This window comes from Rhinolophus sinicus, chromosome 3 (genome assembly GCF_057876585.1).
Source record: "Rhinolophus sinicus isolate RSI-liver-muscle chromosome 3, RSI-T2T, whole genome shotgun sequence".
NCBI lineage: Eukaryota > Metazoa > Chordata > Mammalia > Chiroptera > Rhinolophidae > Rhinolophus > Rhinolophus sinicus.
Genome location: NC_142503.1, coordinates 34718595 through 34746217, shown reverse-complemented (window position 1 = coordinate 34746217; position 27623 = coordinate 34718595). Strand labels below are relative to the sequence as shown.

At 35.1% G+C, this 27623-nt stretch overlaps 1 protein-coding gene across 6 annotated transcripts in view; it reads left to right on the top strand.

Annotated features, from left to right (window-relative positions):
• The window catches only part of SLC38A9 (solute carrier family 38 member 9), a 71697-nt gene that overhangs the window by 20638 nt on the left and 23436 nt on the right, over positions 1-27623 (top strand). For all 6 annotated transcript variants that reach the window (XR_016020620.1, XM_019743197.3, XM_019743214.3 and 3 more), the window contains 7 exons: positions 2530-2651; positions 2791-2854; positions 3115-3208; positions 4502-4672; positions 6904-6963; positions 9421-9615; positions 11611-11718. Coding sequence is in view for 5 of the 6 variants with exons in the window: in XM_019743197.3 (XP_019598756.1) it covers positions 2530-2651; positions 2791-2854; positions 3115-3208; positions 4502-4672; positions 6904-6963; positions 9421-9615; positions 11611-11718 (814 nt within the window). In the remaining variant the exon portion in view is untranslated. The remainder of the gene's footprint in view (positions 1-2529; positions 2652-2790; positions 2855-3114; positions 3209-4501; positions 4673-6903; positions 6964-9420; positions 9616-11610; positions 11719-27623) is intronic.

Genomic DNA, 27623 nt, shown 5'->3' with positions numbered 1-27623 from the left:
AAAGCATAAAGAAAATGGGAACATTCTGGGAGAAAAGATAATGATTTTCTTACAGGCAATAATAAAAAGGGAACCAGCATTCTTTATATGTTTACTAAGGGGGCCAAGGTTTGGGCTAGTCACTTGAACATAGATATCTCATTTTAAGCAATGTGAAGTATTAAGATCTTCTTTTGTATCACCAAAGTAGAGACTTCCAAAATATTCTGGGTGGGATAATTATTTCCCCAATTTTTTCTCTTTTTCCTTCCCTAGGGCTTTATAGTAATAGTTGTGGTAAAGTCTTAGTTTCATAACAGAATTATTTAAGCCCTCTGGGGAGTTAGAAGTAATCCAGTATCTTTGGACCGAGAGGCTATGCTTGTGAAAGCATACTTCACAGATACCAGCTGGGCCAATCTAGGCCTGAATGTATGTTTGCCTGAAAATTAAATCATCATTGTTCACCAAGTTGGATCCCTTTTGTTAACTGATTGTGAGAGGACTCTAGTATATCAAAGGACATCAACAGTGATCTAAAATTAACAATGTGGTATGACCATTTTTAATGAATGTGTTTATACCTCCACTTCGTTTTTGAGAATCCCAAAATTACTTTTCCCAAAAGGTTTTTAAAGGAAGAACAATACGACACCCCTGGTCTCAGGTATTTACAGACTAACACCTTTTTAGTTCTGAAAATGTCCCCATTTGCCTTAATATTTTTATTCTAAAATGGGGAAGGGTAGAAAATTATTTGGCTGCCAACATCTCATAGATCCTCGCTAATAAAAGTGTGTCCTGCCTAGCCAGAAGGATCGGCATCATTGAGAGCTTGTTAAATATGCAGCTTAGTCTTACTTCATACCTACTGAATCAAAATCTGTATTTTAACAAGACCCATGTGTGAATCACAGGAACATTCAAGTCTGAACAGCACTGCTCTAGACCCCTTTCAGAATGTGGGATCCAGTCCTCCAATTTTTCTGTTATCTCCTAAGAATTTACCACTTCTTATACTCTACCTTCTTACCCTGTCCCCTGCAACTTTTGATTTTTCACTTTTCCAGAACTTGCTTTGCTAGCTGTCATGGTTTATCTCCGGCTTGATACAGATAAGGTCCTGCCCCTTTCTTTTCTTTTTACTCCATGGCATAAAACAACAGAACTCAGACCCAATAGGATTAGGGTAGAGAGAAGGCAGCAGACCCATTTCCATATATGCCTTTGTGTCTCTAGGAAGTACTAGTTGTTTCCAAAGTCACACCAGTCATAGCATTCGAGACATTCTTTGCCCATAAGACACCACCAGTCATATGCATAATGAGAGAAGGACTGGACACTTTTTCATTTTGTACCAGTCCCCCAGTCCATATCCTGTCTACCTACTGAGGCCTAATGTTCCATCAGTTCCTTGAAGTCTTTCTCAAACTGTTGTAGTCCCACTGGTTTTCTTTTTTTTTTCCATCATTCCTGTGATACAATATACAATAGAGTTGAACACTTAATTTTTATTCTGTCTTATATAGCCTTGTCTAATTGTTTCATATGTCTTCCAACTAGAATTTAAACTTCTTGAAATTAGGGGCTGTATATTATTTTATTTCTTGAATGTTAAATCTGACACAAAGTTGGAGATTTGTGTGGTCGGTGTTAAATATAAAAGATTATTGATTTATACAAGTCAACTCCGAGGTCTTTAACTACTGTGTGTAAGGACTACATATTTTCAAAGGACTATTCTCAGGGACATGGGCAGAATTCCATCAGAAGACTATTTTTTTCCCCTCCAAAATAGGGAGGTAGAGTTAGGAAGAAAAGTGTGGAGGTAAGGTAGGAGCTATGTGTATAAGAAACAGGTATCTGTTCAGTCATTCTCTTTCTGTATGTCTTCAGCCTCTTTCTCTTTGCTCCTTCCCTTTTTACATCTTCCATCTTTAAGAATCCTTTCTTTGCCTTTTCCCTCAGCCACTTTCTTTCCCTCACCTTTTCCTTCTACCAAAGCATTGAAAAGAGTATCTATATTTATTATTCCTTTCTTTACCTTCTATTGACTCCTTATTTCTTTATAATTTGAGTTCCCTACCTGCCTCTGCTAAAACCACCCTCACATAAGATAAGAGTTCAGTGACCACTTGATTTTTGAAATTCTCCTCGCTTAATGCCCAAGTCTCCTCCATCTAAAATTCCCTGATCTCAATCTTTGCTGGCTCTCCTTCCTTTTTTCTCATGAAAATGAAGAGAAAAATACTTTGATAGTTGCATATTCTAGGAATTCATTCTCATTTCAGATGAACAGTTTATTGTTTATTGTCCTTAAATTCTTGCTCCTTTAGGTCTTCTACATTTAATATATATATATATGTATATATATTTGTAAATCTGGGAAGCATACTTGTTATTTGTTCATGATATTTAGAAATGTGTCTAGAGTCAGATATTCTGATGTATAGAAAATATCCTATTTTGCACATTCACTGGTTCTAACATTTTTCTTCCTTCTTTCCTTCCTTCCTTCCTTTTTTTCTTTTTTTTTTTTCTTTTTACCAGATTGCCCCAGATCATGTAGTTCCAGCTCCAGAAGAGTGCTATGTATATAGTCCATTGGGTTCTGCTTATAAACTTCAAAGTTATAATGAAGGATGTGGTAAAAACACCAGTTTAGTAACCATGTGAGTAAAACTACTTTTTGGAGCATAGCTTAGACTGTATGTAAATGAAAATTCTGGTTATTTTAATTTTTGTCTCAATTAAAATGTTTGAAGAGTCAAACTTCAACATGTTTTTACTGTTATTACTCTGTCTTTTCAGTTTTATGATTTGGAATACGATGATGGGAACATCTATACTAAGTATTCCTTGGGGCATAAAACAGGTAATATAATTTTTCAGCATACTTTTTGCCTGAATTTGTTTCTTTTTACATTGTAAGCTTTACAACAGAGATTTTGATAAACCTACAAAAAATTTATTAAAATAGATTATTATATTTAAGTTCTCATTAGTTGTCAGGTTTTTATCATAATTGTTTAGGGTAGCATAATGACTGCATATGTATTCTCACATGATAATATATGTTGTTCTATTTATTGTTATTTTTAACAATTAACAAAATATATTGTTATTTTTAAACAGGCTGGATTTACTACTGGAATGTGCGTCATCATGCTGATGGGCCTTTTAACCCTTTATTGCTGCTACAGAGTAGTGAAATCACGAGCTATGATATGTAAGAATTTGCCACAGTGAAAATAAGTTGGTATTAATAAGTACTTCCCGTTAAGTATTTCCTGTACATATTTCCTAGTGTGTACATTCCATGTGTGTATTAACTATTAATATTTTATGCCTAAAGATTTACTTCTCTATTTCATAGCATTAGGCTGAATGATAGTGACTGCCTCTGAAATTCAAAGAGGCTGAGAGTTCTTTGCAGAATGCGTTCACTTTGGTGTTAATTTCCTCATAAGAATAATTTTAAAAGTCATATTTTGAAAGTAAGGTCTTTGCTGGAACTAAATTGAGAATGTATGATTCTTATCAGTTAATGATGGCTTGTTTTGACCTATCCTTACCCAAAGACCTAAATGTAGAAATTGTAACTAGAAAAATGTGAAAATGTGATCAATGTGTCCTTGCAGTGAATTCCATTGTATCAATGCATTTCCTACACGCATCTCTCAAAAGTCTGGATCTAGTCTGTTTTAAAGTAGTTTAGGACCTAAATAAACATAGATTATTTAATTGAATTTTACCAAGTATGACCCAACAGACCAGGCTTTGGCTCCAATTTTTTTCTGTCTCTACTAAGCAGTAGTATCTTTTCTCTTAATTGTGGTATTTATTTATATCCCTTTCCCATTTATCCACAAGTCCCTTGGTGCTCTTATAGATCTGCTAAGTTCTTTATATGATTTAGGCAATAGCCTTTTATTTGCTATTTCTTGTCAATTTCTTTCTCATTCAATATTTGAATGGCTTTTATATTATATATATGAGTTTGTTTATATTTAACTATCTTTTCCATTGTTATTCAGTTGATAGAAAAAAGGATAACCTTTCAGGTTCCAATTTTACACTGTCTTCTAACTTTTCTGTTACTTAATTTTTAAATTTTTAATTCAATTGTCTAAGAGTTAAATTGGCATGTGGTATAAAATATGACTCAAGAAAAGTTTTCTCCATATTGTTATTCAAGTATGTCAAATATTATTGGGTAATGTCTTCAGTTCCTTACTGATGATTTTGTCTAGCCTTGGTTTATCACTTGCTTTTATTAATTATAAAATATTATGATACTATAATCTATTTCTCAGATTATCTGTATTATTCGATTGACCTATATTTCTTTTTGTATGTTTGTTTTATTTTCTGTTGTTTCATAATATGGTCGAATATCTTTTGGTGGAATACCCATAATCTTTTACTAAATATTTTGAGTTAATTTGGGAAAAACAAATTATGAATATGGGGATATATAATTAACATCTAATTTTATTCTTTTTCCTTTGTTTTTATCTAGCTTCAGTGGATACCACTACCTGGGAATATCCAGATGTCTGCAGATATTATTTTGGCTCTTTTGGACAGTGGTCGAGTCTCCTTTTCTCCTTGGTGTCTCTCATTGGAGCAATGATAGTTTATTGGGTGCTTATGTCTAATTTTCTTTTTAATACGGGAAAGTTTATTTTTAGTAAGTATCGATAGCATGTGCTTTTACACAGTTACTTTCAGATACAATAACTACTATAATGTTTTAGTTTCAACCTTAAACTCTGAAGTTGGAATAAATAATGTAAAAAGTAATATTTTTAATTCTGGAAAATGCACTTGATTCAGTTTATTTTCTATTGTTATGATCTCAAGTATAATGTGTATGTTCATTTTCAAAAACTAATTTTTGAATAAACAATATTCCTTCAAATTCTCTAATTAATATAAAATATTTCTGAGTTTCAGCAGATATTTTAAACATTGTTTCAATCTTTACCACAAAATTTTAGTATAACAGAATTTATGAAGGTCATTGGTGTCTGTTACTAAAGAATTTGATGTGTAGAGTCTTGGGGAAACAAATTTCAGTCACTTATTTTTAAAATATTAAGATTTAAAAATTAGAAAATAATAGAGTAATGGAAGTTATGTGATAAATATATTATTAACATACCACAGAATTTGTTGTGGATATCGGTTTTACCCTTTAGTAATTTAAAGATATTCCTGCCGATTGTTTTCTTAAGCATTTTTATTAACGTGTGCTGGATTTTATGAAATACTTAATCTACATCTCTTGTAATGCTGGTAAGCTTTTCTCCTTCAAATTGTTAATATAGTGAATTAAATGAACATTTTGTAATATTTAAATCATTCTTATATTCTGGGAAAACATAAATTAGTGTATTGGTCATATTTTTACATTTCTTACTGGATTCGGTTTACTTTTGGGAGGGGTGGGGCTAATATTTTTTTTAGAACTTTTGTGTCTTTTCATAAGAGATACTGGCCTATAGTTTTTCTTTCTCATGCTGTCCTTGTTAAGTCTTTGTGTATTAGGGCTTCTGTAACAAACTATCGTAACTGTTTGGCTTAAAACAAGAGCAACTCATTCTGTCACAGTCCTGGAGCCTAGAAGTCCAAAACCAAAGTGTCAGTAGGACCCTACTCCCTCTGAAACCTTTCAGGAAGAATCCTTCCTTCCCTCTTCCTAGCTTCTGGTGATTGGTTGCTGGCAGTCTTTGGCATTCCTTAGCTTGTAGCTGTATCACTCCAATTCTGCCTCTGTCTTCACATGGCTCTGTCTTCCTTTAATATGTCTGTATTCAAATTCCCTCTTCTTACTAAGGATACCAGTCATTGAATTTAGGGCCTACCCTAATCCAGTGTGATTTCATCTTAACTTGATTATATCTGCAAAGACCCCATTTTCAAATAAGATCACATTCTAAGATTCCTGGTGGCCATGGATTTGGTGAGACACTGTTCAACCCAGTATACTTGGTATCAGGATTTACTAGCCATAAGTAAGTAGCCGTCAAGAATTACATAAAGATTCATAACTTCTAATCTTAAATCACTAATAACCTTTGGAGTTACTGTTAAAACCTTGAGCACTAAACTACTTCTTTTATTCTATCTTGAGATGCATACAATGATGGTGAATAATTCACATATTCAACTTACTTTATGACCTTAAAACTTAATCCAACATTTTTACCATCTCTTTTAAGTTTTAATCAGATAATCTTATTAATGCTCATTACTAAGGTTATAAAAGGTTAACATCAAACCAAATAAAGTAAATTCAATCAGGCTAGCAAGAAAACACATCCTTTACCCATTCTCTCATTTGCCATAGAATGATATGAATGGTCAGGTTTCTGCATATGCTTTCTACTTTGCTACTCCCTTTAGTATAACTTAGTAGTGCTTGTAAGCAATTAATTACTCTATAGCCTATGGTCTATAAAAGCACGTACTACACTTTGTAAAAACTTTAAATGATTTTCCAGATAAATTCGGCTGTGACAAGTGTCAGTTTTCCCCTTTTACAGACTTTACAACTTTATGTTAAGATGTAACTACACTTGTGTAAATTAGTCAGAGTATATGAAAAAAAAAATTGTACACATTCTCTTTATTCCAGGGCTTTTAACTAAATTCGCCTGTAGGTAGGTTTTTTTAAAACTCTTCAATCATGTAAAATTTTCCACAGTGGGACTGTGAAGCCAATGACATCATTGCTGTCAGTAGAGAAAGCTGAAGAAGGTGAAGCCATGTTAACAGTGCAGCTGCCTTGATTCAATGAACTAGTTAATATTACCACCCAGGAGATCTTAAAGGATTTTTATAGACAAAAGTCTTTAGAGGGTGATCAATTTAGCATCTTTCATTCAGTACTAAACTATAGTTTTCCTTAATTTTTAGATTTTATCCATCACATTAATGACACCGACACTGTGCTGAGAACCAACGATAGCAACCCTGGTAAGTAGTTTGGAATTTAAAGTTTAGCTTGTTTTTTATTCCCCACCTTGCTTCAAAAATGATTTCAGGTAGAACCTATGACTGTATTTTAGGTAAATGATTAGTGTAAAATCATTATCATTATGTTAACTGGGCCACTATTAAATTGTTGGCATCCGTGTGTTAAAAAAAAACACACAAAAAACAATGCCACAAAAGGTTGTGTTAATGTGAGCTAAACAATATTTAGTTCACATTGTACAATTCACGACGGTAGCTCACATTTATCATATCCCTATTTGCCTACGAATAATCATTACATATTTTCAGAAAACTGCTGATTGTTTTAGTCTGGCAGCATAGTTCTCAATTTAACTTAGTTTTAGACATTTATTGTTCTAGTTACTAATATTTAAAATATACAAATATGTATCCTTTAGAATAATTAATTTCCTAGTAATGAACAGAGGTTAGTAAATATGGAAAAATAAATTGAAGATTGGGAAAAAACAATGTTAATTTCGTAGAAAAGTTTTTTTTTAATTTGTTAAAAATAAACCTTTGTGGCCTATGGGTTTATCCAGTATGGCAGTCACAGGTGAAAGTGAATATAAAAGCTAATGTAACTTTGTTAACAATTATACTGTTAACCTTGAACATCACCTAAAGCTTTCACGTATTTAGGTTTCAGAAATACTAAATTGATATCATTTTGATGGAGGTACACATTGATCACCAAAAGGACAACTTATTGTTCTAGGTGCTGGGAATATAATGAACAGACAAAAGTCTTTCCTCTCATGAAACATACATTCCAGTGTCTTACTTTGCCCTTAAGTTAACTGTTTAATTTCTTTTGTTCACTAGAAAATGAGTGAGTGAAGTACCAGCTTTTATTTCTGTAGACACACACGTGTACACACACACACACACACACACACACACACACACACACTTTTGAATAGTTATACTAAAATATATCTCTTATGTCCTATTCCTTACCTCAAAATTGTCAAAGGACCGAATAACATCCTTGTCTTAAAAGAGAAACTCATTTTACTATAGCTATTCTGGTATCAATTGATGAAACTAGTTTATTAATATCTAATAGGATTTCTTCAATAGGGAGTCCATTGTTGAATTTATAAATATCACAATTACACTGAAGATTTGGAGAGACCACCAATAATAAAGTCAGTTTACTTTGCATAGTGATATCTTATGTTGACACTAGCAGTTTTTGATTCTTGTGTTTATTTTGAACAATGTATTAAATAGTATATGAAACAGTCCATTTCAGTTCATGTAAAAAAATTACAGCCGACATTTATTGGATACTGTGTGCAGGCATTGTTCTAAATGTTTTACAGCAACTCTGTAAGGTAGATACTGTTACCTCCACTTTCTAGATGTAGAAACCAAAGCAGAGAAGTTAGTGACTTGCCCAAGGTTGCCTAACTGCGTGTTAGGTGATAGAGTCACCTCATTTCTCAGTGAATTTATTTCCATAGCCTGTGCTCTTTACCACTGTTACTAGCACAAGAAAAAGTGAAGTTAATTTACTTCTGTCCAGAGCATAGAAGAAAACAGTACATGTCAAAATGCTGACTAAGAAAGGAGAAAGAAAACCAAGTGTTTGGCTTTGTGGCATGCCAAATAATGAAGACAGAATAAAATTGAAAACAGAACTTACAATGAATACATCATTTTCTCTTTGACTAGTGATGAGTATGATTGTTGCTCAGTATGAGTATTTTTCACCAGCATTAAGAGTTCTTTACAAAGAGCTGATTATTAGCAAAAGCACTATTATGAAATTAGTAACACAGTGAGAACGATTTGTATTCTACTAGCAGAAGCAATTGCCACTTTAGGTCAGTGTTAGGAAAAATACATTTTGCTCATTTCTCTGTTCTCTGGATATCTTCTAGACTCTTGGGCCACTATAACATGTGATAAACTTCCAGGAGAATTACTCTGAATTGCTGGAATTCAGGATTCTTAAGCTATAAGCAATAATTAGGTTTTGGCAGTACCGTGACAGCTGTTGCAATGATGTCAACTTTTTAATCCAAACCCAAGATCTTGTTTATTGTTAGAAGAAACCTGTTGTTTGAATTTTGTATGGGTTATTAGCACAACAAGCAGTTACCCTAAATTGTATTTGTTATATAAGATTAAATACCATCCAGCCCAATATTTTCTCTCTGGCAATGGAACCAGAGGATTTTTGATGCGATCATTGTATAGTTTCCAGTAGAAATGAAGGAGATACCTCAAAATTTTCTAACATTCTTCCATCTTTGTTTATAGGTAAAAGATTTTTACTATATCTAAATATAACCCTCAATTTTTTTCCCAGAAAAGAGAAACTTAGTATTCATGGTAAAAGTTGAGGTGGGTAGTGCAAGTGTCAGTCTCTGGGGGTCATTTTCTGTCCTTTGAAGTCTTCCCTAATCTGATGTTTTCCTGTTGCAGTGATTTGTCCAAGTGCCGGGAGTGGTGGCCACCCTGACAACGGCTCTGTGATTTTCTATGCCAATGACACGGGACTCCAACAGTTTGAAAAGTGGTGGAATAAGTCCAAGACTGTGCCCTTCTACCTCATAGGGCTCCTACTGCCACTGCTCAATTTCAAATCCCCTTCATTTTTTTCAAAATTTAATATCCTAGGTAAGCTGAGGCACAGAGTTATACAGCCACTTTGTAGGAGAATACATGCTGGATTCCGTGGAAATATGGTCTGGCTGGGTAGAGAGTTACCTTCTAGGCCTGTACGCCTAAGTTTAATTTGTTCACTGGTGTGTTACCTGCTTTTTGGTTTTCTCTATGGAGTTGGGCACAGAGGAAAATGTAGATGACCATTTCAAGTTTGAGTCCCTTTTAAGGTATTGGGTTTCCCAGCCTGTCCTTACTGAACAGCTAAGCCTTCCTCATTTCCTCTGAGGATATAACTACAGGAAATAGACTAAGATTTCAGGAAGAGAGGTCCAAGGGATGTCATAGGAATTCTCAATTCTAAAGGTTGGAAACATTAGAACTTACTAAGGGAGGTTATGGAATATTTTTTCCTATGGTTTCTATTTAAGTATATAGCACAGAATTATCACCTGATTTTCAACCTGAGATATCATTCTCTAGCTCAAATTCCTAAGGTTTGTTCTGCTTTTGCTCTCTTCCTCAGTGCTTTCTTTTTTTCTTTTCTTGGAATACCATTGCCTCCTTAAGGGAACACACTTCTTTCTGTGAACCCTGTTTTTCAGAAATTTTTGAAATCACTGAAAAAATTTCAGAAATTTCTGAATCAATAAAGCTATGTTTGACCATGTCTTCTTTTACAGTCTTAAGATGGCAAACGGAATCCCCAGTGAAAGCTCAGATCTGGTTAACTAAAGACAAAGATATCATTCATAAAGAATTGATAACCCCAAATACAGCATAGGATTTCACCTCCTCCCTATAGATCTGATCTCCTGCAGGGTAGGCAGCCTAGGGTACAAAATAATTAGGTTACTTGTCACATCCAGGAGGTAGCTTCTGGCTTTCCAGAAGACCAAAGGAGCAGGTAAAGTTATTTCTCTGTACCTTTTTGCCTCACAACAGGGTTCACTGTAAGTCTGCCAAAGACACACAGGAAATGAAAAGTTGTGGTTATATAAGCTTTGGACTCTTGTTTTCTTCCTTTGTGAGTCAGCTAATCTCCAAGCCCACAAAAGAGCTCATATAGCTCATTTGTGGTTTCCTGATTTGTTTGCTGACTTTCCTATGGAACAAATCTTTAAAAGCTAGCATATAAATTTATAGAAGAATTTGCTCAATTGGGCAAAACAATCACTAGACTTCTAACCAGGTTGATTATTCTCCACCTCCTTAAGGATGTTCTGCTTTTGCCCTTTTTCTTGGTACTTTCCATTTCTGTTAAATCTGTAGCTTCTTTAGAGAAATCAGTATCTCATTCCTCTAGAAAACTTCTTGGACTGAACTCCATAATGACTGGACTTAATTCCTTAATAGGAATAATCCTCTAACTTCTAGACTACTGAAAAATTCTGAATGTCCACTTTATCCTGTGTATAATACCTATGAATGGAACCTGGAACCTTTCCATCTAGCAAGTAATACTACCCAATCAAAACCTCACCTAAATACTAGATCAGATTAGTCATGGATTACTTGGCTTATTGCCTTTCTCAAATAGGTATATGCTCCACATTCACTACTTTACTTTCTTATCATCGTACACTAAGTGTTGTGACAGACTTTTCCAACTTATTGACCGTCTCTAATAGTTTCAATACAGGAATAAAAGACATTTTCATGTTGTCTTTTTTTCTCCTATGTAACCTAACAGTTTTGTAATGGACTCAGCATGTATCCTGCACTAATTCAGCTCATGAGAAAATTAGACAGTTTTGCATTAAGCAATATATGCTCAACCCTCATGTGGTTCTTCTTAGGCCTACTACAAGTTTTTTGCTTTGTTTTCTGATAACTCACATAGCTTGTTTCTGTTCTTTAGATCCCACCTGGGTTTTAGTGTACCGAATCAGTGAAGTTAGTAACAGTGAAGTTAGTACGTTCTTTGCTGAGAACGTAGAAACAAAGCTTGATTTTAAAATAGTCTAAAAATACAAAGATGATACATTGTTTCTCAATTTTTTTTCACAGGTACAGTGTCCGTTCTCTATTTGATTTTCCTTGTCACCTTGAAGGCTATTCGCTTGGGATTTCATCTGGAATTTCATTGGTTTGTGCCAACAGAATTTTTTGTACCAGGTGAGCTGTTTCAGACAAATAAAGGATTAATAAATTGTAATAATGCGATCTTTACGTTAACTATTTTTAACCATTGCTATTCTAAAACAAGTAATGGTATTTTTTATATAAGCATTTTTATTAATGCTGTTGAGCTAAAAATAAGAGTACAGTTGAAATTATTTTGGTTTTCTTGCAGTTAGGGGTAACCAGGGCCCTTTGTCATTTCTACGTGGGAGTTGAAGTTCATTTAAGTTACAATGCAATTGGAAAATCAAGAAAGCATTCTCTAGACTTTTCTGACAAAACATACCCCTAGAATTTCAGAGACTTAAAACATGGTCAGTGATTAATATATGTGGATATACTGCTCATTGACATCATTATTCCCCTTCTGGGTTCTTTTGTTTGTTTGTTTTGTTTTTTTAATATTCCTGTTTTTCAGCCTAATTAAGATGGTGATATTAAGTGTCCCCTCCCTCCTTTTTTTCCCTTATGGTTAAAATTTGGCAATTTCTTACATTTCATCCAACTTTAGGAGATTTTGGACATGATAAAAGCACCATGAACCAATGAATGGATAATCAATGCTCAATGAGAGACAGCTTAGAAAATGGAAGTGACTGTTACACTAGTATCTTGAAAACTAATAAAAAAGAGAGTAGTACAAAATTCTGTTATTGGTTTAGTAAGACTGCTTTCTTTCCGTTCTTCAGCTGTTGATTCAGGCGGTCTAAAATTTCAAGTCTCTGTTCAGGATCTGGTGTTACTCTCTAAAGTCTGCAGTTTTAGTTGTCTACCACTCCTTTTTATTTCTTTTTTGAAAGATTTTTATTAAAATATAGCTAACATACAATATTATATTCGTTTCAGTTACACACCGTAGTTATTCAACATTTATATATCTAAAGAAGTGATCACCGTAAGTTCAGCAACCGTCTGACATCATACCATGCTATCGCAATATTATTGACTATATTCCTTATGCTGTACTTTGCATCCCCATGACTTGTTTTGTACCGGGAAATTTGAACCTCTTATTCCCCCTTTTTCCCTCCTTTTTTAATTTTCAGTTATAGTTCACATTCAATGTTAATTTCAGGTGTACAGCACAGTGGTTAGACATCTATATAATTTACGAAGTGATCCCCCTGAGTAGTCTAGTACTCATCTGGCACTATATAGAGTCATTACTATATTATTGACTGTATTCCTTATGCTTTACTTTACATCCCCATGACTGTTTTGTAATTACCAATTTGTAGTTCTTAATCCCTTAACCTTTTTCACTCTTCCCCCCAATGCCCTTCCCATTTATCATCCTGATAGATCTAATACCCATCTGATACCATGCATAGTTAATTACAATATTATTAACTGTCTTCTTCATGCTATACCCTACATCCCCATGATTACTTTGTAACAACCAATCTGTACTTCATAATCCCTTTCCTTTTTTCTCCCATCCCCCTAACCATCTGGCAACCATCAAAATGGTCTCTGTATATGTGCTTGTTTCTGTTTTGTTTGCTTCTTTATTTTTTTCTTTAGATTCCACATATAAGTAAAATTATTAATGCATTACATCTGTCTTTCTCTGTCTGACATACTTCACTCAACACAATACCCTCCAGGTTCATCCATGCCACTGCAGATGGCAAGAACCCATTCTCTTCCATGGCCAAGCAATATTCTATTGTATATAGGTACCACCACCTCTTTATTCATTCTTGCATCGATGGACACCGAGGCTGCCTCCACATCTTGGTCATTATGAACAATGCTTCAATGAACATATGAATGCACACATCTTGAAGTAGCATTTTGGATTTCTTCAGATAAATACCCAGAAGTGGGATTACTGGGTCCTTCTTTATGTCTTGCTATAGCCTTTATTTTAAAGTCTATTTTGTCTGGTATAAGTATTGCTACCCCAGATTTTTTGTTGTAGTTTCCATTTTCATGAATATCTTTTTCCATCTCTTTATTTTCAGTCTGTGTCTTTCAATCTGAAGTAAGTCTCTTGTACGCAGGCATATGTAAAGGCCTTGTTTTTTTAGCCATTCAGCCACCCTATCTTTTGATCAGAGCATTTAATCCATTTACATTTAAAGTAATTGTTAATAGATATGTAGTTAATTGCCATTTTATTATTCATATTTTTGGTAACTTTTTTTTCTTCCTAAAGAAGTCACTCTAACATTCCTTGTAATATTGGTTTGGTGGTGATGACCTTCTTTTGCTTTTTCTTATCTGGGAGGCACTTTATCTGTCCTTTGATTCTAAATAATAGCCTTGCTGGGTAGAGTAATCTTGGTTGTAGGTCCTTACTTTTCATCACTTTGAATGTTTCATGCCAGTCCCTCTGGCCTGCAAAGTTTTTGTTGAGAAATCATGTCAAAGTCTTATGGGAGCTTTCTTGTAGGTAACCAATTGCTTTTTTCTTACTGCTTTTAAGATTCTTTCTTTGTCTTTAAGTTTGGGCATTTTTAATTATGATATGGCTTTATGTGAGCTCCTTGGGTTCATCTTGTTTGGGATTCAGGGCTTCCTGGGCTTTTATGTCTATTTCCTTCACCTGGTTAGGGAAGTTTTCTGTCATTATTTCTTCAAATAAATTTTTAATTACTTGTGCTCTCTCATCTCCATCTGATACTCCTGTGATATGAATGTTGCTATGCTTGATGAGGTCCCATAGGCCCCTTAAACTATCCTCATTTAGGGGTATTCTTTTTTCTTTTTGCTGTTCTGATTGGATGTTTTCTGCAACCTTACCTTCTCAATTGCTGATTCGATCTTCTGCTTAATCTATTCTACTGTCTATTCCTTCTAATGTATCATTTCAGTTATTGTTTCCTTTATTTCTGGGGCTGGTTCTTTTTTATGTTCTATCTCCATTTTTATGTTTCCTATCTCTTTGTTGAAATTGTCCCTGAGATCATTGAACATCCTTATAACCAGTGTTTTGAACTCTGTATCTGGTATGTTACTTGTCTCCATTTTTTTTAAGTTCTTTTTCTGGAGCTTTGTTGTTGTTTTATTTGGGACATGTTTCTTTGTCTCACCATTTTTGCTGCCTCCCTGTGTTTGTTTCTATGTATTATGTCTCCCTGTCTTAGTAGAGTGACCTCATGTAGTAGGTTTTCTATGGCACAGTCTCTAGTCTCTGTTCACCTGAGCTTGGTGCTCCGGGTGTGTCCCCTGTGTGGGTTATGTGTGCCCTCCTGTTGTAGTTGAGCCTTGGTTGCTGAGGGATTGACCCTCAGGCTGATTAGTTGTGAGGACTGGCTGTGACTACAGTGGAGGAGCTGTTGTGCAGTGTCTGACCCTACAGAGCAGGATTCACTTTAGCAAGATCTTGGTGCCTGCCCAGTCTGCCTTTTGGGTATGTCATCTTTGGAGGCAGCCTCCTACATAGTCTGAAGCTAGCCATCGGGTGTGCCAGCCCTGGGGCCACCTGGGAGGGGCCCCGTTGCAGGCCAAATTCAGCAGCAGCCTGTGCACTGCCTGGGCCCATCTGGCATGAGCCACAAAACAATCCACAGATGCTTCCACTTGCACTGTGCTTGGAGGTGCTTCAAGAGGTCAAGCTGGGACCCAAGGCTGGCTGCTGCTAGTACCAGGCTTGGGGCTTCTCAAGAAAAAGTATGGGACACATAGAAACCAGATGCTTCTTGTTTAGGATTTGTGAACCTTTGAGAAATTTTAGGAAAGTATGCAGCATGAGCCAAGATGGTCCCTTTGTACGAAAAAGCCACTGGAAACACTTGGGTGTGCTTGAAAGTTGGGTGGTACAGGGTTTCAGGGACTCACCAGGGTGGGGCGGACAAATGGTGTTAGCCAGGTTTATGGACACTCAGCTACAATGGCTCCACTCCAGGAGGGGGAAGGGCTCAACAAAGAAACAATGGATTCTGCCAGCACTTCCATGTGGGAGAAAGCTGCTCCTCCAGCCTTCACCCTGTAGCTAGACAACTCAGTTCCTCCCTGTATGTCCTGGCACCTTTCAAGCTGCTGCCCTAGTGCTGCAGCTCAGAGCGAGTCTGTAAGTCCATCTGAAGGCTCTTTAAGAGGACAGCCTGGAACTCCAGCCCCCCTCCTTCTCACTCAGCCACAATCTCTGCTGGTTTTCACTGACAGAATTATGGGGACTTTGCTCCTCAGCATTGGGACCCTGGGCTAGGGTACCGGGTCTGGGGCTGGGATCACTCACTCCTCCCCTGGGGACCTCCACAGCTGAGATAGTCCTCCTGGCTTTTAACTGCCACATGTGGGTGTGGGACCAACCCGTTCTGCATCTCTGCCCCTCCTACCAGTCTCAAGGTGGTTTCTTCTGTACATCCTTAGTTGTAGTAGTACTTCAGTTCAGCAAGACTTCAGGCAATTCTCAATGTTTATTCTGTAGTTTAATTATAATTTTGGTGTCCTTTTGTTTCTTTTATTACAACATTCCTGAGTTTTCCAGGTGTATTGGTTTTGTGGTCATTGGAAGTTGTTGTTTATGTTACCATGGTTATTTGTTTTCATGTCATCTGGCTGCATTAGTTTTGTTTTGTTTTGTTTTTGTTTTGTTTTTAAGGTGGGTGAAGCTCACAGTGACCCATGCAGGGATCGAACCAGCAATCTCAGTGCTATCAGCACCATGCTCTCTCAACCCAACTGAGCCAACAGGCTACCCCAGGCTGTGTTAGCTGTCATTTTTTATTTCCATTAGAAGCCCACAAAGACTGAAAATAAAAAGTCAGTGTAATTTCAGGATAAAGGAAGTGCTAGGGCTTGAAAGGCATCCTTCTCTCCCAGATTGTAATTAGAATTGGGCACTGATAAAAATGGCAACTTTAAGCTAGTTCTTCCATTGATTGATAAAAATAGTCTAGGATATTATTTTGTAAAATTAGATCCATATTGATTTATTTTAAGAATCTTAGTGATAAAAGTTTCTGCTAATGATAGGACATGAGAGATAAATATGAGGAAAAGAGAGAGTATAAACAGTTATTTATAAGATGAAAAAGAGAGCATATTTAAATAGTTATTAAGTGATTTATTTCCCTTTATTTCTAAGTGACATGAAGGGAGAATTATGAGGACTATTAACTTGTGTTAATATTTATGGTCCTGAAATAAATTACTTTGTTGTGATAAGAATTTCTCAAGAATGAAGATATATCATAAATCTTTTTCAGTAAAGGCTAATTAAGAATCAAAGAACTTTGGAGGGTGTGAATCTTTCCTATCTTGATGAATGGTTCATATAAACTTGTAGTTCTGATTGAATCTTTGTGTATATACTCTTTAGTTCTAAAAAAAAATGTTTTGGTGAAGTAGACTCTATCATCCTTTCTCTTAGGTAATAGGAAAAATAATGAGAAAAAAACCTAGTCATATATTTTATCCTACCCTTTTCTACCAAAAGCTTCACTTTTGCAGTTATTCTTTTTTTTTTTGTCTTTAATCATGTATCATCTTTTTTTTTTTTTTTTTTTTTTTTTACTGAACTATTCCTGTCAGTGTAAAAACCTATCTCCCAAACTAAAAAACAAAAACTCATAATGATTTCACATTCCCGTCTGGCTATTGCTTCCCTCTTTGAAAGGGTTGTCTGTGCTCACTGTTTCCACTTTTTTTTCCATTTTGCCTTAAACTGGCTTCTGTTAGGCTTTGGCCCCAGTCATGCCACTCTATTGACAACCGATGACTCCATTTTTCCAAATCCAGTGACCAATTCTCACACTCTTCTTACTCAACATATCAGTGGTATGGAACACATGTGATCACTTCTACCATCTTAAACCACTATATTTACTTAACTTCTAAAACCCCATTCTGTCTTGATTCTTTTGCATAACTGCTCCTTCTCATATTCCTGACCACTAAATGACAGAGTCATCCAGGGTTTAGAACTCAAACCTCTTTTCTCTCAACCCTTATTCCCTAAGTAATGTCACCTAGTCACCTGGCTTTATATATGGTCTATATGGTGAATATTCCCAATTTTGTATCTCTAGCCCAGATCACTCCACTAAAATCCATACTCATATATCTACTTGCCCCTTGTATATCTCCACTTGGATGTCCACTAGGTATCTCAAACATAAATTTACAAAAACCAAATGTTTCCTTCGTCACCCACCCCATCCCACCAACCTGCTTAACCTGCTCTTCTCCCGGGCTTCTCTGTCTCAGAAAATGGTAGCTTTAATTTTCCACATGAGCAGACCAAAAATTTTTGACTCATACCTGACCGTTCTTTTTTTCCACCCCACATCTACAAAGTATGTCAGCTCTACTTTCAAAATAAACTGAGAACATGGTTACTTCTTATCATTTCCACCAAAAACAGCTATGTCAAGCTACTAATCTCTCACCTGGATTATTATAGTAGCCTCTTAACTAGTTTCACTGTTTTTACTTTGTCTCCCCCTCCATAACCTGTTCTGCACCCAGCAGCCAGAATGATGTTTTTAATATACCACCTTCAAAAGTCTTTAATGGTTTCCCATCTCATTCAGAATAAAGACAGTCTTTATTATAGTCCATAGGCCATACATGATCTGACTCCTGGCTTCTCTGATTTCATCCCCTACTACTTTCCTACTCATTCAGTACACTCCAGCCACACTGTCCTTACTGTTCTACAAAAACGCCAAACACTCTCCTAGCTCAGAATCTTTCCATTTACGGTCCCCAGTGCATAAAATGCCCTTATCTTTTCTCAGGTATCTCTACATGGGTAGTGTCATTAGAGAGGTCTTCCCTGACTTCCTGCCTACTCCCACCCCCACCCCCTTATTTTTCATGTGCCTTGTTTTGTGTCTTATTTTTCTTTAGAGTTCTCATCACTACCAACTCTTACATGCAGGTGTCCCTGGTTATCTAAATCTATTATGTTCCTGATTCTGATAATGACTTGAAATATTGAGGGATATCTATTATTATAATGGACTTGGTTCCTGAGTTTCAAAGAGAAGGTAGCAGAAGTTAAGATAACATGGGATTTATCCAAAATGTTTCTGAATCTATTTGGTTCTTATATTTGGATAGTGAAAGTTCAGATGGTAAGGAATAAATGGTAAGATTTTTGTTTGTTTTTTCGTTTGTTTGTTTTTTAACCTGTGTTTCTATCTCTAACTAGAATGTTAGCTCTCCAAGAAAAGGGATGTTCTTTTTTTTTGTTTTTATACTTCGCTATTACTGTTGTATCCCTGAGGCCTATAATACTTCCTGGCATATAGTGAGTGTTCAGTAAATAACTGTTGAATGGATAAATGTGTTTATTTCTACTTTCTCCTAAATTCCATTAAAACAACAGTAAATAAATAAATGTAAAAACCAAACACAAAGAGACTTAGAAGAGATAGTAGCAGACAAGAGATAGTAACGGATTTTTAGAAGCTGGAAAAGTGATAGATGGTTGGTAACTGACAGCAAAGTAGAAAATGTAAGTATCTGTAGAAATGGATTCCAGGACAAAAGAGATCGGTTTGAGCTACACAATCCTTAAAAGCCTCAGCATTTGGAGCCATTTGGATAACTCTGAAAGCAAGGGTAAGTTAAGGACTTAAAATGGGAGGATTCTTTAAAAGTTTACCTCAGGAATAGTTAGATATAACCCCCTCTCCTTCCCTCCTCAACCTAGCAAGACATAGACTAAACTGAATCAGACTCTGAACTCAGGTTCACCTAGCTTAACAAAGGGTAGGAATAAGGCTCTAGTCTGAAAACAGGGATTAAGTAAAAGAGTATATGCTTAATGGTGAGACCATACTCTCTCCCTATACCCCTCCAATTCTCTTCTTTACTCCTTGGCTCCCAGAATGCTGACAGCATAGGATAACAGAGGATTCTGTTCTGGAGAAACTGACAAGCCCAAGAGGAAAGACCTAGAGTCTCACATATTTGATTTCTGCCAATAGATAGATAGATAGATAGATAGATAGATAGATAGATAGATAGATAGATAGATAGATAGATAGATAGCAGGTACCTTGCTTGTATCAGACCATTTAGATGTCTACTAAGTATACATGGTATTTTTCACTTTTAAATATAAACAGACAGAGAGCACTAGATATTTGTGGAAAGCCTCTTACATGAAAATGAAATAGGAAAGGGGGGAGGTGGGAGGAACATAAAGGGAAAAAGAAAATAAGAGGGGAAAAAAACTTCCAAAAAATTATATCTTCAAAGTGACATATCCATGAAACAATATTTGGATGCCAAGGAAGGAAGGAAAAAAGGAGAATGTTTGGGTTTGGAAATAAAAAATATAATAGAAATAAGAATTCAGAGAAAATTTGGAAGATAAAGCTAACTTCCGAAAAAGTAGACTAGAAATCATGGATGGTTGGATGGACAAATGGATGAATAGAGGAAAGAATGAAAAGAGGGAGGAAGGGAGAAATGGAGGGAGGGAGGAAGGGAATGAGGGTGGGGGGAAGGAAAGGGGAATAAAGATAAGAAAATTAGAGCATTAATTCAGGTGGCCCAGTATCCAACTAAAAATAGTTCCATAGATAAGAGAAAAAATGAAGGGGATGAAATGATCAAAGAAACAGTTTAAGGAATTTCCCCAGAACTGAAGAACATAAATTTCTAGATGAAAAGGGCTTAAATACCCAGAACTGTAAATAAGACCTGTGACAAATCATGTCGTCATAAAATTTCAGAACACCAGGGATAAAGAGAAGACCCTAAAAGCTTCCAGGGACAAAGAACAGGTCTATACAAAAGGTCTGGAATCAGAATAGTATCAGACTTCAACAACTCTGAAAGCTAGAAGACAATAGAAGTGTCATCAATGGTCTCAGAATAAGTTATTTTAACCCAAAATTCTAAATCTTGCCATACTCTCATTCCAGTGTTAGAGTATAATCAAGTTATTTTCAGGTGGCCGGTGAGCTTAGTTGGTTAGAGCTTGCTGCTAATAATACCAAGGTTGCTGATTCGATCCCCACATGGCCACTGTGAGCTGCACCCTCCTTAAAAAAAATTTTTAATTAAATAAATAAATAAAATAAAAAGTAAAAAAAATAAAGTTATTTTCAGGAAGTAAAGTCTCACAAAATTTTACCTTCCGTGCACGCTTTCTCAGGAAAAAACTGCTACATGTGCTCCACCAAAAAGAAGTGGTAAAGCAAGAAATTCCCAGAGTGATGGTGAAGGGAAATCCTAGGAAACAGCTGTTCAACAGGTCTAGAGAGCAACCAGCCCAGATTATAGCACGTAGACAAATGACCCCAGGAGGCTTTTTTTCCAACAGAAAAGTAAAATGGAAAAGATCATTCTATTTGTTGTATTGAGAGGAATTTTACCATTCTTTTGGAGAATTTGGGGAAGAATTGGTTCACTAGAGAATTAGGCAATCATAAAGGAAAAAGTCAATGATTACTTCCCAAAAAACAGGTCAACAAAAGTATTTTTATGTAAGAAAGAATATGTAATAATACAGTCCATGGATTAACTATGAATAATACATAATAATCATAAAAATTAAAACATTTAATATTGATATTGCAGAATCAAAATTATAATTATGATTAGGGAAAATAGAAGATGGGAAAATATGAGTGGTGGTGGTGATTAAAGCCTTACAGTATAAAAATCAATGAATTATGTCTAAAATTTAAAAATAAAAGACAAGAAATATAAGCATGTTACTTAAAAATAAGCAGGATTATAAATTAAAAATATGCTAAATAGTTAGAAGAGTTAGAATTAGTTGCCTCTCAGAAACAGGATTCAGGATGGGAGTTATGAAGCAAGAGAATCCTGGTTTTTATTAGCCTTGTAATGCAATTTAACTTTTAACAATTAGTATACATTTAAGACTGCAATTAAGATTATAGTTTTAAAATGAAAAACTGTTAAATGCTTTGAAACTGACTTCAAAGAGACTATAGACACTGATTTTCAAGAATTATAGGGTGATTTGACAGCAGCATTGTGTTCATCTGAAACCAGAAAAAATAATTTTCTAACCACATATGCTTTAAATAGTTTCATTCACTTTCCATTAGGAGCAGACTATGTTTTACCACTCACTCACTGAAACTTAATAATACCTCCAAATATATTGGAATTTCTCTCCTTATTTTTATGTTTTTGTCTTTGTCCCACCTTTTTTGGTTTTGCTTTTGAACATTTTATTGAAGTATAATATATATACACAAGGTCACACAATTAAGTTCACAAACTTTCACCATGCATGTACGTGTGTGTGTGCACATACACACAAACATGCACAACTCATGAGTATACAGCTTGGTTAATTTTCACAAACTCAAAACACCACGTATCCAACACCCAGATCAAAAACATAAATTACTAGCACCCCAGAAGTCCCTTTCATTCTCCCTACCAGTCATTACCTCCCTGCAAAGATAACCACTGATCTGACTTCTTACTCCAAAGCTTAGTTTTGCCTGTTTTTGTAACTTAATATGAATGAAATATACAGCATGTGTTATTTTATGTCTGGCTTCTTTCAACATTATATTGTGATAATGATCCATATTGTTGTATGTTATTTGTAGTTATTCCCATTGGTATTTCATTGTATAACTATACCACAATTTGTTTAGCTTTTACTGTTAAGGGACATTTGAGTAGTCTCCAATTTTCTACTAATGTGTTTATTACAGCACTCTTCATTCTTTTTTTTTTTTTTTTAAGATTTTATTGGGGAAGAGGAACAGGACTTTATTGGGGAACAGTGTGTATTTCCAGGACTTTTTTCCAAGTCAAGTTGTTGTCCTTTCAATCTTAGTTGTGGAGGGTGCAGCTCAGCTCCAGGTCCAGTTGCCGTTGCTGGTTGCAGGGGGCGCAGCCCACCATCGCTTGTGGGAGTAAAACCAGCAAACTTGTGGTTGGAGGACGTGCTCCAACCACCTGAGCCATCCGGGAGCTCAGCGGCAGCTCAGCTCAAGCACTCTTCATTCTTGTACATATCTTTTAGTGAACATATGGCTGCTTTCTCTTGTTTGTAAACCTACAAGTGGCATTACTTGGTCAAAGGGTATGCATATATTCTGCTTAGTAGATATTGCCAAACAACTTTCCAAAATGGTTGTACCAATTTACATTCCCACCATCAGTGTTTGAGTGTTCTAGTTGTCCACATCTTCATCAACAGTTGTATTTTCTATTTTTTCCATCTAGCCTTTCTGGTGATTATGTGGTTTTAATTTGCATTTCCATAATGGCTAATTAAGTTACCACCTTTTTATATGTTCATTGACAGTTAAGATCACCTCCTTTGTCAAGTACCTTTTCATGTCTTTTGCCCATTTTTGTCAATCTATTGATTTATAAGCATTCTTTATTCATTCTAGATATATATCCTTTGTCATATTAATATATTACAGGTATCTCTTCCCCCTCTGCTTGCTTCCTTTCTTAATATGTCTTCTCAAAGAAATACAGTAGGCATTTTGAAAATGATCAGAAGTTTGGGGCTTCTTTAAAACCACTTTGTCAAGGAATCTGTCTTTTTTGATTCACTATGTAGTGATCATTGTGGAAATGCCTGGGTTCTTTAAAAAGGCGTATTTTCCATAAAAAATTTTTTCTTACATGTATGTTCATAGCAACATTATTTATTCATAATAGCCAAAAAGTGGAAACAACCCAAATGTCCATCACTAATGAATGGATAAATGTGGTATATCCATATAATGGAATATTATTTGGCAATAGAAAGGAATAAAGTACTGTGGTGATGGTTGCACAACTCTGTGAATATACTAAAAAAAACTATTTATACGCTTTAAATGGGTGAGATGTATGTGAATTATATCTCATAAAGCTATTAAAAAGAATCTCAGGTTTTTAAGGAATTTGCTCAAAAGACAGTTTTTGTTTGTTAGTTGGAAAAAACTGGATATTTACTCACTCTAATTTGACAAGTTAGAAACGAGAATAATATCACCTGCCTTAGAAAATGACCCACTAACAAGTTGCTTCATGACTCATCTTACAGTGATAGATGTTGATTGCCCTAAGAGACAGGAAAGATCAGCTAAATTGATGAGCTTATTGAAAACAAATAGATCTTAGCAGAAAGAAAAATCATTCTGAAGAACAATTTAAGGTAGAATCTGACCACTTCCCTAGCTGAGAGCTCTTTATTCCGAAAATAAATAAATGCCTCTGATTATGTGCCATCATTGTCAAAAAAGACATGGCTCAGTGCCCTCCAGGAATTTATAGTGGAGCACTAAGATCAATTTGTGAGTTGATGACGATAGTACAAAGATATACACAAGAGCCATAGTACTATAGAAGAATTGCATGTAAGAATTAGGAATCAGAGACAGGTGCTAAATAGAGAATGTTTTAAGGGCCAAAAGGAATTCTTTAAATGAAGAATTCAAGGAAGGGATGTATGCCCCATCAAGGGAACAACATGTGTGAGCAACCCTGAAGGCCTGAGATAACGTGACCCATTTAGGAAATTTCAAGAATTTGGATGGCTAGAGTGAAAGAATGCTTGCTGGGGAAGTGATAGGAGATAAGGGTAAAGAGGCAAATGCCAGATCATGAAGACCTTTCTTAAGCTAAAAATAACTGGTTGTGAGACTTTCCTTTCCCCTTATTTGGAGTTGGCTGAACTAGGACAGAGGCTTTTACCGTGTTTCCTTGAAAATAAGACCTAGCCGAACAATCAGCTCTAATCCGGCTTTTGGAGCAAAAATTAATATAAGACCCGGTCTTATTTTACTATAAGACCAGGTATAATATAATATAATATAATATAATATAATATAATATAATATAATATAATATAATATAATACCAGGTCTTATATTAATTTTTGCTACAAAAGATGCATTAGACCTGATTGTCCGGCTAGGTCTTATTTTCAGGGAAACACGGTATGTCTCCAAGAGGTCAATAGATTTCCATTTCCCTGATGATTAGTGATGTTGAGCACCTTTACATGTGCCTGTTGCCTGTTTGGATGTCTTCAGAAACATATCTACTGTGTTTCCCCAAAATAAGACCGGGTCTTATATTAATTTTTGCTCCAAAAGACTCATTAGGGCTTATGTTCAGGGGATGTCATCCTGAAAAATCATGCTAGGGCTTATTTTCCGGTTAGGTCTTATTTTGGGGGAAACACGGTATTTAGTTCCTCTGCCCATTTTTTAAACAGAGTATTTACTTTTTTGCTACTGAGTTGTATGAATTATTTATATATTTTCGATATTAACCCCTTATCAGATACATGATTTGTGGACATTTTCTCCCATTCTGTAGGTTGTCTTTTCATTTTATTAATGGTTTCCTTTGCTGTGCAGAAGCCTTTTAGTTTGATATAGTCCCACTTACTTATTTTTGCTTTTGTTACCTTTGCTTTTGGTGTCAATTCAAAAAAATCACTGACAACACTAATGTCAAAGAGCTTACCTTTCATGTTTTTTTCTAGGACTTTTATGGTTTCAGGTCTTACATTCAAGTCTTTAATTCACTGTGAGTTGACTTTTGTGTATGGTGTGAGATAATGGTGCAGTTTCACCCTTTTGTATGTGGCTGTCCAGGTTTTCCCAGCACCATTTATTGAAGAGGTTATCCTTTCCCCATTATAATTCTTGGCTCTTTTGTCATAACTTAACTGACCATATGTTTCTGGGTAATTCTATTCTGTTCCATTGATATATGTGTCTGTTTTGTTGTTGTTGTTGTTGTTGTTGTTTGGTTGGGTTTTTTTGTTTTTTGGTTTTTTCCAGTACCATACTGTTTTGATTACTATAGCTTTGTAATATACTTTGAAATCAGAAAGTGCGAGACCTCCAGCTTTATTCATCTTTCTCAACATTGCTTTGGCTATTTGTATTCTTTTGTGGTTTTATATACATTTTAGGATTGTTTGTTCTATTTCTGTGAAAAATGCCATTGGAATTTTGATAGAGATTTCATTGAATCTGTAGATTGCTTTGAGGAGTATGGACATTTTATTAATATTAATTCTTCCAATCCACAATCACAGGATATCTTTCCATTTATTTGTGTCCTCTTTAATTTCTTTCATCATTGTCTTATAGTTTTCAGTGTATAGGTCTTTCACCTCGATGGTTAAATTTATTCCTAAGAATTTTATTCTTTTTGATGCTATTGTATATGAAATTTTCTTAATTTCTCTTTCTGAACAGTTTATTGTTAATGTATAGAAATAGAATATATTTTTTGTATATTGATTTTGTATCCTGCAACATTACTGAATTTGTTATTATCATCCTCAAACAGAGACAGTTTAACTTTTTCCTTTCCTATTTGGATGGTTTTTCTTTTTTCTTTCTTTCTTTGTTGTTGTTTTTTGTTTTTTTTGTTTTGTTTTGTTTTGTTTTTTTTGCTTGCTTAAGTGCTCCGGCTAGGACTTCCAGTATTCTGCTGGATAAAATTGGTGGACATCCAGTTGTTGGATAAGAGTGGACATCCTCTTCTTGTTCCTGATCTTCGAAAAAACCTTTCAACTTTTCACTGTTGAGTATATTGTTAGCTGTGGGTTTGTCATATGTGACCTTTATTGTGTTAATGTATGTTCCTTCCATACCCAGTTTGTTGAGAGTTTTTATTGTTAAGTGGATGTTGAAATTCATAAAATTCTTTTCTCTGCATCTATTTAGATGATCATATGCTTTTTATCCTTCATTTTGTTAATGCGGGGTGTCATGTTGATTAATTTCCACATGTTGAACCATCCTTGCATACGTGGAATAAATCCCTCTTGTTCACGGTGTATGATCCTTTTAATGTATTGTTGAATTGAGTTTGCTAATATTTTGTTGAGGATTTTTGCATCTATGTTCATCAGGGATATTGGCCTGTAATTTTCTTTTTTTGTAATGTCCTTGACTTGATGTGGTATCATAGTAATACTGGCCTCATAAAATGAGTTTGGAAGTGTTCACTCCTCTTCTATTTTTCAGAGAGTTTGAAAAGGATTAGTATTAATTCTTCTTTAAATGTTTGGTAGAATTCACCAGTGAAGCTCTCTGGTTCAGCCTGGACTTTTCTTTATTAGGAGATTATTATTACTGATTCAACCTCCTTACTAGTAATTGGTCTGTCCAGTTTCCTATTTATTCATAATTATGTCTTGGTAGGTTATATGTTTCTAGGTATTTATCCATTTCTTCCAGGTTGTCCAATTTGTTGGTATATAATTGTCCACAATAGTCTTTTATGATCATTTGTATTTCTGTGGTATTAGTTGTGAGGTCTCTTCTGTCATTTATAGTTTTATTTATTTGCATCCTCTCTCTTTTTTTCTTGATTAAGCTAGCTCAAAGTTTGTCAGTTTTGTTTATCCCTTCAAAGAACCAGCTCTTAGTTTCATCGATCTTTTCTATTGTCCTTTTAGTCTTTATTTCATTTAGTTTCACTCCGGTCCTTGTTATTTCCTTCCTGCAAATACTTTAGGCTTGGTTTGCTGTTCTTTGCCTCCTTCCTTGAGGTATAAAGTTGGGTTATTTATTTGAGATTGTTCTTTTTCTTAATATAGGCATTTATTGCTGTAAACTTCTCTCTTAGAATTGTTTTTGCCTCCTCCCTTATGTGTTGCTATGTTGCATTTCTATGTTCATTTGTTGCATGGTATTTATTGATTTCTCCTTTGACTCATTGGTTGTTTAGTAGCATATTGTTTAATATCCATATATTTGTGGATTTTCCAGTTTTCTTCTTGTAATTGATTTCTAGTTTCATACCATTCTGATTGGAAAAGATGCTTGATATGATTTCAGTCTTATTAAATTTATTAAGACTTGTCTTGTGGCCTAACATATGATTTATCCTGGAGAATGTTTCATGTACACTTGAGAAGAATGTGTATTCTGGTGCTGTTGGATGGAATGTTGTGTAAATTTCTGTTAAGTAAGTCCACCTGATCTAACATGTCACTTAAGTCCAATGTTTCTTTATTG